General features: G+C 41.5%; 1 protein-coding gene across 5 annotated transcripts in view; it reads left to right on the top strand.

The window, feature by feature from the left end:
- Nucleotides 1-12,689, top strand: part of iqsec1b (IQ motif and Sec7 domain ArfGEF 1b) — a 248,188-nt gene that overhangs the window by 170,391 nt on the left and 65,108 nt on the right. The window contains exon 1 of one of the 5 annotated variants that reach the window (XM_020618270.1): nt 7,594-7,889. The exons of the other annotated variants lie outside the window; for them this stretch is intronic. Coding sequence (XP_020473926.1) covers nt 7,732-7,889 — 158 coding nt within the window. The 5' untranslated portion in view covers nt 7,594-7,731. Of the gene's footprint in view, nt 1-7,593; nt 7,890-12,689 lie in introns of those variants that run through there. 5 annotated transcript variants of the gene reach the window in all.

Below are 12,689 nucleotides of genomic sequence, written 5' to 3'. Positions count from 1 at the left end.
CAGAGGGTTGTGTTGGAACAAATTTTTCAGCCAGCATCTCCAGGAGAAGCCACGGTGACCACTGGCTGACATCTCTTTCAAGACACCAGGAGCTTACCTGGACATACAGGGAGCACAGGACAGCTCCGTATTAACAAAGGGAGCAAAGGGTTTCAGGCTGAGCCTCCATCATATGGTCCAGATACACACAGTCAGATGCTGAATGAGGACTGTACCATGTTGAGAGTCAGGGACGTTGCTGTACAGTCTAAACTATGCATGGTTTTCTTTGTTCTTCTATTTGAGAGTCATTCTTTTTATTAAGATTTTATTTTTGTGTGGAACCTGTGCAGAATGACATTTTTAATCTAAGCCTTTGTATCTGGCTGTCAAAATGCTGAAGCTCAAAGCTTTTTGTTTGGATTACTGGCAGTTCCTCTGTCTACAGCCTCTACATGGTTTCTATAAAAGGTAAGGTGCTTTATGTCTAGCCTAGAGAAAAGACACAAAGCTATAACACTTTACAATTGGAATAATACCTTAGCATCACCTCAAGTCAGTGTTTTGTGGTGGGAATTCAGCCGGCACAAGCTGTGGGTGCCCAGGCTGAGTAGACATCATCTGCTGTCATGTCTCTTAGACTGTCATGTTTGAACCAGACATGTCTGATACCCACCGCGTTCCAACCCATGTGCCTTTTTGTACTCCTGTGTTGAGAGGGGGACACTGGGCCCATGTGTCTCTGAGGTCAGCTGGTCTGAATGAAAGTGCTATTGTTGTGGTTTGCCCCTGAAAAGCTCCAGCGCAGTAATCAGTCCATTGTGGGAGTGTGTGTGTGTGTGTGTGTGTGTGTGTGTGTGTGTGTGTGTGTGTGTTCCCACTCATAGCTGTTGGCTGGGCAGCACGTGCTCTGTACTCCACGGTTCCATCACTGGTGTTCCTGTTTTTAAGTTTGCATAACAAATGCAAGTGTTTGCTTAAATGCTAGGAATCATGTGTATTGTTTGTAACAGTACAATTATACATTAATTACCTGCAAATTAAAATAGCACCTCACAGATTTTATACCTCTAAGTAATTTCAGTTACCAGACCCAGACCTATACTAGGCTGAAAGTCAGGATTTTTTTAATTAAGTTTATTTATCAGGGACCATGTGTAAAAAAAAAAAAAAAAAAAAAAAAAAAAAACCCTCTTCGGGGAAACCCCCCTTGGAAGCAAATAATCACACATTACCTCTACCACTTCTGGCCCGTTGCTATGGGCATGTCAGTGCAGGCCAACAGTGATATATGGAAACGTTCTTATATTTATAAAAAATGTCCACATGCCGGCCTGTTAGGATGTCTTTGCTTGCTAGCTCTTTATCTGACCCTTTCTGAAACTTTGCACCAAGCTACATTTATCTCCCTTTGTCAATGTAATCTAAAAGGCAGGGGTCATATGAGAGTGGAATTCCAGAGACTCCAACTATTATTCTGTTGTCCATGGGCGTTTTACCATTCACCTGTCTCCAAACCAGCCACTTCATCAGTTTTCACTGTCACTTCCAGGCAAATTTCACCTTCATATACATAAAATTTAAAAATTTAAACTTCTGAATCCTCCCCTTTGGTTGCTTCACAAGCCCTTTTCGCATCGTCTGGAATCCCACAATGCTTTGCAGATCAATTTGCTCATGTTTCATAGAAAATTAATGGGGGCAAATTTTCCGTCAGTCCACCCTGTGCTCAGTGAGTCTTAACCGTCACACCAGCGTTAGCTAACAGCTCATTTCCATCTGCAGTCCCTGGGGAGATACATACACCAATAGACAAGTACAACTACATACATACTGCTAAAAACCAATACTGTGAAATCCATTTTTTCTCTGGAGCTCTGATTTTGATCACTCTTTTTTCCATTTGATCCATTACACTAACTGAAAGCTATTTATTACAAGACCTTTCTGTTGAAACACTCAAATGAGTTGTACAGTGTGGCACTATACAGCCAAAATAATGTGTACTTCAGGTGACCTGTGGGGTTAGGGTGGGGTCACCTGAAGTACACAAATGGTAATCAGAAAGGGCAATATGTGATGTGGAGAGGAACATCTCTGAGTGTGAATTCTCCCTCACCTCCAAGCCATATTTATTCATGAGTGCATTCATCTCCCACGTTCTCCACCATCCAGCCATGTCTCAGTGGGCTGAAGACAAAAACATCCCCCATGATACGGCTTAATGCTTGTGTGTTTTCCATTTAAATACCTGTCTGTGATTGGATGGTGGAGACCCATTTCATTAAGCTTTAGGATGAGCCAGACTCCTGTGTTGTTTTTGGAGTCAGGTGGAACTGGAAAACATTCATTTGCTCTCGGGCTCTGAGTTCTTTTTTTGTAGTCAGACAGGAATCAACTGCAGTTCTATGCTTGGGTCATTATGAGGTTATACACAAAAGACAGACCTGCTCTTAAGACGGCTTGGTCTCTTCAGCTAGAAAGCCAGCACCTGTCAACATTCTACAGATACTTATAAAAAATAAATCTCACCTACCTCAAGCTGTTTTCAAATGAGCATCAATTTGCAGTAATACAGTAGAGAGTATCAGATGAGTTCAAACTCAGATTGAAACATTCAAACTGTGTGATCAGTATCCATGTCACTAAACCGACTTTTTGTTTTAATTATGGTGTATGGCATGGACTTAGGGCTAAGCAATACTGGCCAGTCCACCACTTTGGCTCTGACCAAACTATGACAGCAGCTAATTTATGGATTGTCATGACCAGTGGTGGAAGAAGTACTCAGATTGTTTACATAAGTAAAAGTAGCAATATCTCAGTGTAAAAATACTCTGTTATAAGTAAAAGTCTTGCATTCAAAATGTTACTTAAATAAAAGTACAAAAGCATTGACAGAAAATAAACTTAAAGTACCAAAAGTAGAAGTACTCCTTATGCAAAATGGCACAGTTTACATTGATGTACATCATATTATTCAGTTATGATTATTGATGTATTATTGTGTATGTAATGTTGCAGCTGGTAAAGGTAGAGCTAATGTTAATGACATTAGATGCTTATAATTTGAATTACTGTTGGTAAATTGTGGATTTTTCACCAATCACCATCAATAAATATTGTGATTATACTGTATTTTGTTTTATTAAAACAACTAAACTGTTCCTGAAAAGTAACTTGTAAATAAAGTCATCAAATATTTGTAGAAAATACAAAGTACAATATTTCTCTCTGAAATGTAGTGAAGTTGAAGTATGATGTAGCATTTAATGAAAATACTCAGGTAAAGTACAGATACCTCAAAACTGTACTTAAGTGCAGTTCTTGAGTAAATGTACTTAGTTACTTCCAGCTCTGACCATGACATTTTGTAAAAATGATCCTCTTGAGTTTTTCTGTTGTGCAACCAGCAGGTTTACATTTATGTCTTTTATTGAACTAGAACAACGATTACTGAATGGCTTTTGATTAATTTGATGCAGATAACCATCATGCCCAAAAGATGACTTCTAATGATCCACTGACTTTTCATTAGCACCATCATCTGGTCAATATTATAATTTGTCCAACTATTTGGTTGATGATTGAACCTGCAAAACCGGTGGCATCCCCTTCAGCCTCAGCTCTACATTGTGTTTAATGCTAATTAGCACATGCTAACATGAAAACTCAGAGGATGAATATGGTAAACATTACCTCCTTCAGTGCATTATCATAGTCATTATGAACATGTTACAGTAGCATTTAGCTCATATGACCACTTTGCTTAAGAACAGCCTCAGAGAGCTGGTGGTACAACTGCTGTGGACTCAGCCTTGTGTTATCACAGACATTTCACACCAGCTTTATTTTCAGAAATCAGAATCAGAAGTAGGTTTACTGCCAAGTAGGTTTTCTCATACAAAGAAGTTGTCATGGCGAGGAAAGGAAAATAACTACAAAATATGTGCCCAAATTTACATATAAGTATAATAAAAATGTATAATACAGTATTAAATGAAGAATGAATAGGAGTTTATAATGTGTATGATAATATAAATGTGCATTTATGTGATGTAGCTGTCCATGGGGTGGGACAGTCCATGTGAGTAGGTGGACCTGGGTGTTGCTGAAGACATTGGTGTGAGGTTTTGGCCCTGATGGAGCGTAGCTTCTTGCCAGAGGGGAGTTTTTGTACAAGTTTCTGTCTGGGGTGGGAGGGGTCAGCCACAATCTTTTCCACACACTTCAGGCTCCTGGAGCAATGTCAAATTGCAGCCAATCATGTCTCAGTCTTGAAAATGTTTTACTGCAGTCTGCTCTTGTCCTTGGCAGTGGAGGCAGTGTACCAGGTGTGCTGTAGGAAGCACATCCTCTGCTGTCTGTTAAGTAGCTCATGCTTTTATCCCACTTGAGGTCCTGGGTGATCATGGTGCCCAGGAAGTGGAAGGACTCCACTTTGTTTACTGGGATGCCACATGGGGGGATGGGGACGGGTGGGTTCAGGCTCCTTCAGAAATCCACACCAGCTCCACACCATATCAGCAGATGTCAGTAATGAACAGAGATGTCGCTGTTGAATTGTATCATTTCTGAATGCTGAGCCCATCTTAATCAACTTTCTGTTCTCCTCCATTTACTGGGTGGAGAAAGCCTTTTTAGAATTGGAAATCATAAAATCTGAGCAAATAAAACCAAAACTGTAGTATCTTTGTGCCCATAGAAAGATGTTTTTGTATGATGGGTGAACTGACCCTTTAATAGCTTGTCTTGGGTTTTTCTTGTTGTTGTTGTTTTTCCATATCTCTGTTTTTCTTGACTCCAGATTGACCCCATTTTCAACCCCCATTGTCTGCTAATGGAATGTATATTAATAGCTTGGACTGACAATAATAGCTACGGTGGTGATGCAGCATGATGGGCACCTGTGATTTAAGCCAGTTAAGGTGGGGAGGTGATAAACTCTTCAATGCAGCTGCTCTGCCACTGTTGCTGTGGGTCACTGGCCCACATCAAACTGTCCAAACATGCTAGTTCATCAGCGCTGAAAACACCCTCCTTCTCCCACCTCCCCACTACCTCATCATTCACACTCACTGACTCAACTTTCCTCCCATTTCCTCTCCCACTGTTCCACAGGCAGACGTGACCTGAGCCCCACTGTGCACTGTTGCTAACTCTTGACAGAATAATTGCACATAAAAGTGGCTCCTTTATGCAATTCCCCACACAGCGATTGAGGATTTGCCCTTTTTCCTCTAAGATTCATCTGATTACAGTGTTTTAATCTGATGTTAACAGACAGAGTTGTGGCCTTTAATATTCCACCCTCATTGTGCACTGGAGGGAAGAGTAAGGACCAGATTCAGTACATCAGAGGGTCTTTTGAAGACATGAAGCAGGTTCCTTATCTCTCAGACTGATCCCAGTGGAGCCCGCCCTGACTCTTCACAAATGCAGATGGATCTCTAGAGGCTTTCAGGATTTACAACTCACCCACATAATGGGAGTGACCTTAATTTGGTTTTCATACTCAGAGAAGACCTCCATATAACAAATTAGAGAATAGGGTAAAGCAGTAACCCAGTGCAATCTAAATTGTTTAATGTGAAATGTTGTGTTAAAAAGTCTATGGTGTTGTTAATTGAGTGATAATCGCATTCATTTAGGGGCCAAACAGGCCTGGGAGTGTGTTGGTCCTCACCAAATGCACTCTGCTGCGTTCTGCCAGCAGCTCATTCACACTGAGTTCTCCAGGGCACCCAGTCTGCCAGCCCACTCTGCTCCACCAGTGGCAGATAAGCCTGGTAGCGGTCAGTGTGATATCAGCCACTCTCTTTGATTTTCTTCATGCCATGAAATGGAAAAGAAATGAAAAAGTTTGAAGCCCCTGTCAAATCGATCTGCTATGTGAATGTATGTGTACAAGCATGGGTGTGTAACATGGTATTGCAGTCGCTGTAAACTAGAGCTTTGCAGCCTGTGCCATGGCACCCTGCGATACCGATGTTCCCTTTGTTCGATTAGATCATATCAAGTGTATGGCTGCTTTATTTCCTCTGCTCTTCTTGTTTCCTTGCTGTATTTGGGATGTTCACAAGGGACAAAATGAAAACTTTATCAAATAGAAGATGCAGCTCTCGGAGGTTCCCACCACATTGATGATTGTAGTCTTCCTGACTGCCCTGGAATGAGAGCTGTGGTCATACAGACATACTAAGGGTTAGACGAAGAGAGAAATGTTTGACAGCTGCTCAGAGGAAGGCCACAAGGGCCAACAGCGAGGGAAATACTTGTCTATTCTTAAACATCTAAAATAACAAAGGCAAGGGTCTCACATGGACACTCTCAGGATTTGCATTAGATGTCAGCATACACTCTACATGCAGTCAAGGTTTAGGCTGTCCAGCTATTACTAATGACTTTGGACTAAGGGAGTGCATTTAATGTTGGCAACGCAAAGATTCAGTGGTCTGGCAACGCAAATATACTGTCACTGTTATGTGTTACACTAAACTAACTTAAATGATGGGATCTATCAGTTTATCACTGTATTGTGTTGAGGGTAATTCTTAAGATTTCCAGTTTATGCTACATGTGTTTCAAAGAGAAACATACCTTTTTGTACAGTTTAATCTGCTACAGTAATTTTATATTTAGTAGTTACTGTGCAGATTCAGATTTTAAATACAAAACAACAACACACAAATATAGTATAATACAACATTTACACATTACCACAACTCACTATAATGCACACCAGTAGTTCTTTAGTTGAACAAAATGAATATGAGCATCCTTCAACTCTTTGGCCTCATCTGGTGACTTCAGTGAGCCCATTTCTGCACCCCCAGTTAGTCTGCATTTATGTATCTGAGTGCTGTTGACTTATTTCGAGCATGGTGATGTGCAGTGATGGGATACTGATGGCCACTCAGTCTGAGGTGTAGTCAGACATCTGTGGCTTACTGCTAGTGAACCGGAGCCATAATACCACTAAGAGACTGCAGGTGACGAGTCAGACACAGCTTCACATTGACTGTCCACACCATCAGGTTTCCTTTACTGCAGCGTAGACCTTCAGGCTGCACAGCTGTTTATATGTAACATTTACACAGCCTGCTTCATTGTCCAGCTTATTTCTTTCCTTTTCCACATGCGTGTCTCCCAAGTTAACTGAACTTTTATTTTAAATCCAGTACATCTACAATCTTTTGCCTGTGATGTTTTATTCTCCAACTTGTTTTGAAATGGTTAAGTGACACAGCAAACACAGTGTAGTGTGTCTGACACCTCTTAGGTCAGACACCATGTATTGAGAGTTTGTGTAAAATAAAAAAAAGATAAGATGTGACACCACAGAAGGGCTGCAATACAAACCTCCTGCCTTTCCTTCAGAGCCACACATGATTTAGGGGTGTTTACATGGCAGCAGTAAGTGTCAGGCTACGGAGGAAGGGGCTGCTGGAGGAATGTGAACATGCGCTAGCGTTACACACTGAAGCAACAAGGGATTTTACTCTCTGTCTGGTTGACTGTGCAGCTGGTCTTACTTGGTAATGCTGGATAAGTCTCTTCAGGCAAGAGCAGCTTGCTGAGAAAAAGAAGGGAAAAGGGGGACAGCAGTTATTGAAGTAACCCAACCTCCTAGAGAGGGAATTAGTCATTTTTCCTCAGGAGCAAGAAAAAACTAGCCCATGTTTTATAAGCAAGTCAAAAGAGAAGGAAGGAGTGGCATGGGTGGATGCTGGTGGGAGCTGCCCCTCTCACATGCAGACTGTTTTCAACACTGAGCTGTCTCATAACTCTGGGATCTGCCTCCTTTCATCAGAGAACTCATCTTATCAGTTCTCAAGTTTCTGGCCCAACAATGTCAAGGGCATGTGCAACCTGATGTGGAAATACTGCATTTCAGTGCGGACGATAAGGTAGGGATCCTGTTACTCCAAAGCTTCAAAGTGTGGTGGTCTGCTGTCAGGTTCATGCTGATCACGAGAACACGCTCTATTGTTTGATAGTTTAGATTTTTTTAAATGTTTTCTTGGAACATTATTTAAAACATGAGGCTTTATGATTTATTATTAGAGGTCACTTTTAACTGTAACTGATTTAAAATGTTAATTTTTGACTTTCTAAAACTTGTGAAAGGGTCTTTCTCATCTTTTTGATATCTGTGATATATTCTAGATCATCATCATATGTGTCAAACCCAGAAAATTGTTTAGTCTGCAAAGTATCAGGTTAGTGGCAGTTGCCCCTCACAACTTCAGTAGATGTCCTCAGACCGACTCTTCTGTCCAACAGTCCAAAACCCATATTTATCAATTTACAACCATGTAAAACAGAAAACTGCATATCTTCACATATTTATTTTACATTTCCTTGTTAGAATAAACTGTAATGAATTATCTCAAAGGTAAGAAAGAATTACTCTGAAATTTTAAGCAAAACAAGAATAAATATAAGTTTTTTTATAACCTCAATTTTATTTTGTGATCCCTTTAAGGGTTCCCAACAACAGGTTGGGAACCACTGACTTAAACTATTAATTAAATTTAAAATGGTTTGATATTTTAATTAAAATTTTCTTGATTAATGTGTGGATTGTTTCAGGACAACCCTAGATGAAAATGTGGTATTTTGGAGGATTCTAATAGGTTTTAAAATATCACTTATGTTTATTTACTGTACTGTGCTTGTTACACACTACATTTCTTATTTCCATATGCTGTTCTGTCCATTTTACTGAACACAGTACAGCAGTTGAAAAAGACCACAGGATGGGTTAAAGCATTAATGGTTCCACATAGTGATTTCACCACAGCAAGGCTAAAATTAGTGGCCGTTGTGGCTAGAGCAGCCTGAGTCAGCAGCAGCCAATCACCATTCATAAACTCCTGTGGTCTGTAATTCCAGTCTCCATGGGTCAGGCAGCCACAGCCTGCAGTTCATGCTTTAATACAGGAATGTTCCTCCCTCTCAGGGAGTCCAGTTGTTTTGATGAATTTCAGCTTTAAGTCTGAAACAGGCCACGTACACCATCTTGTGTAATTCTGCCACCAGACATTTTACATTTGTACTGAATGCCACAGTTACATTTTTTTCCTCTGTCTGGTCTGCTAAAGATTACAGTACCACACAGAGACTTGCACATGTACTATGGACCTGGAGGCTGAAGTTCAATGTGTGGTATTTTTAAACAGTTAGCTTAGTTGTGCAGTTTATTGTCATTGTTTAGTGTCACTACCCACACTTTTTATCACTGTATGGCAGCTGACAAAGAATGTTATACAGTTCAACTTGTCTGGAGCCCAGTTAAAGCTGCATTCACTGACCTTTACAGCTGGACAAGCTGTAAAAACAATGGTGAGATATCGAGTTGTTTTGGCCGACATGTACGCTAACTCTTCATTTGAAGTCCTACTTTTATCTACTTGGCAAATGTTAGTTCACCATTCACTTTTTTTTTTTTGCTTAAAACAACTTTATTTCACTTTGGCTACAAACAAGGTTGATACACGTTTATTTTTTATATTCAGTATTTATTCATTTTTGAACAGATTGCACATATCATATCAACTCAAGAAAAAACTAAGTTGATTTAAGTTTGTGGCTAAAAAACCCAAACATTTAATCAGGCTAAAAGCCTCCTTAGACGACAGGGCAACTGTGGAGCTGGGTGAAATTTCTTTGTGGGTTATTACTAAATTCTGACAGAAATGTGTGACCTTTTCCCAAACAGCCTCAGTGACTTCAGATCAATGGGACAAGCACAGAGACAAACTGAAATTACTCTGTGAGACAACTAAAACTGTTTTAACTTTAAGAGAAGATGATGCTCGTGTGGGAGCTCGTTGTTCATTGTAAAAAGCCGACCGGCCCTTTAAGAGATGCTCCCAGCAACTGCAGGAAGATGGGCTACTGTTTTCCACCTGCCATACACACTTAAGGCTTTTTACTGTGTCACTGTTGACATTGACACACTGACCCTTTGAAGACAGCGGTGCCTAGCTCAGTAACTCTTCTCTTCTCCCATGCAGGTCTTGCTGTACTCTGACCCTGCACCTTTGTATTTTTATTTATTTATTTTTGCCAGACAATGCCTGACTACATACCAACCCCATCTGTGTGTGTGAGAGTGATTTTCCCAATGTTTGCTGTGTATCTTTAGGGAATTTTAACCTGCTTTGCTGGAGCTGTGTTGTAATAAATTCTCTTTGCGGAGTTGGGCTTTACTGCACAGGCCAGACCAGGCTGTTTGAGCACACTGTATGTTTTCAAAGTCTGTGCACATGTAGGTCCTTTAAATGAAACAGTAGAGGCCAGGAAACCTAATCTTCCCATTTCAACTGCAAGCCAAGAGAGCACAGGGTATTATTTATTTAACTCAGGGAATGGAGTTGGAGCTGGCAGTTCGAGGTGACCCACAGTTTGTGTCTGTCTGTCTGCATTCTGTGCTCCCGGTTTCCCTAAGGAGAGGAAGTAGAGTATCCCTGCTAGACTCCAGCAAGTATTCCAGCCCTGGACAGCTTCCTGGCAAGCGAGCAAACACAGCTGATCAGAGTTGGTGGTTAGTCTGCAACAAGATATCTGGTCTGTCAGAGTCAGATCTACTTCCTCGTCGTGAGGGCTGACCTAGTCTTTCACCAGGCTGCGCTTTAAAGGTAAAGTCCTGTCTGCTGCACAACGAGTTGGGAATTTAAAAGCCTGCTGTAAACAGAACAGACTGGTTAGTCAGCTGTTGGCCGGGCACCTTCAGACACCACCTCCCTCTTTACTGTAGCTGCTGAAGGAACCTCCTGCTCTCCTTTATCTGCCACAAAACACCTGAGGGGCACAGGCAGGAGGCAGAGAGGCTTTTTAAGTCTGCACACTGACAAACAGAGCAGCGAGGGGAGCGCTGAAGCCATATGGTGAGTGTTGGTCTGATTCACTGGCGGTCAGCTGCAAGGAAAGAGATATTATTAGACCTTATGCTGGCTCACACTCTAAAATCATGTGAATGTTTTTTGTTTTTTTTTATGTATATATATATATACTTGCTGAGAAAACCAAATGTTGTGTTCTCATGCTGGGTTGTCTCAGTGAAGCTGGCATCTGTGTTCAGCTGACTACAAGGTCATTTTATTTCAGCTGCCATTCATCAGCAGCTTCACACTTTTTGTTTTCAGTATAGAACAGACTCTTTTCATCCTGATTAACTCTGTCAGATCTGGTCTTGTTACGTAGAAAACACATTTACCTTTATAGTATCTCCTCAGTGACAGACACAGCAGATGAGTAGATGTGTCTGCCCCAGTGTCTGTTTTTCTTTCTGCTTGGTCAGGTTTCATATAAATTACCGTCACGTTCAGAGGCTTTGAACACCAGGAGGATAGTGTAAACTCTACAGAAGGTGGTGCTTTAACAACGTTGCTCATTGTTTGACTGTATGCCAGCATTTTAATTAGCCATTATAAATATTTCAGAGTTGCCAGGTCTTATTTCCACCTGTAATTTGAATCGAGTTCTTGTTCCCAGACTCCAAGTATTTTTGCAGAGTGTTTATTAGTGTGAAATTTACACTTTGTTTTTTGTAGATCTGAATTCTGGTCAAACACACTTGAATCATCTCATGACCATTTATGTAGCAAATAACACCAATATGAAATTTGGACATGGGTGGAAAAAGTACTTAGATCATTTATTTCAGTAAGATTACCAATGTCCCCATATTCAATTAGTAGAAGTCATTTTGGCCTAATAGACAAGACAGCACGAGGCTCAGTGTCTCCCCAGATTTTACAATTTTGCAATGATTCTCCTGCTCATTTTGTGTCTGTTCGTGCAGAACAGCTTCACCTTGATATCTTACATCCGGCAAGAACTTATCGGTCTACACCACTCCAACAGCTTTATCTCCAATCTTTGACTCACCCCTGAAATCCCCAGAACACCGGAGCCTACGCACCCAACCTGGCCAGGTGAAAGCGCTCACAAGCGGTGTCGGGATCGTAAATAAAAGTGTGGAAAGCACGGAGGAGTTGGAGCTAAGCTAAAGCTAACACCGCATCAGCTCTCTTTACCCAGACCCTCCGCAGACCACCTGCCACTCACACTCACCTCCACTGATATGTATGCTGCTCTGAGCTGGATCAACGTACACAAGGCTGCTGGCCCTGATGCGCCTGGTCCTAGCACACGTGATGACCTTTGTCCCACCCACACTGGACCCCCACCAATTTGCCTACCAAAAGGAGCATGGAGGATGCAGTCTCCATAGCACTGCACTCTGTACTCAGACACATAGACCACAATAACACTTATGCAAGAATGCTGTTCCAGGACTTCAGCTCAGTGTTTAACACGGTCATCCCCTCCAAATTAACCACCAAACTTGGCGACCTGGGCATCAGCGCCTCCCTCTGCAACTGGATTCTGGACTTTCTCACCAACAGGCCTCAGCATGTTAGGACAAACAAGAATAGAGTAGAGTAGAGTAGGTACTTTATTGATCCCACAGTGGGGAAACTTCTGTGTTACAGCAGCAATAGAGAACAAACAACATAACACCATAAGAACAGACACATAAAAACAGAACTTCATAAAAACAATCGAATATTCATTCATTTTCTACCGCTTAGTCCCTGAACGGGGTCACGGGTGGGGCCAGAGCCAATCCCGGCCGGCAATCGGGCGAAGGCGGGTTACACCCTGGACATGTGGCCAATCCATCGCAGGCCTAACAC

This window comes from Monopterus albus, unplaced genomic scaffold, assembly GCF_001952655.1.
Source record: "Monopterus albus unplaced genomic scaffold, M_albus_1.0 scaffold203.1, whole genome shotgun sequence".
Taxonomy (NCBI): Eukaryota; Metazoa; Chordata; class Actinopteri; order Synbranchiformes; family Synbranchidae; genus Monopterus; species Monopterus albus.
Note: the sequence above shows the minus strand (reverse complement) of the source record. Positions and strands in the feature narration are given on the sequence as shown.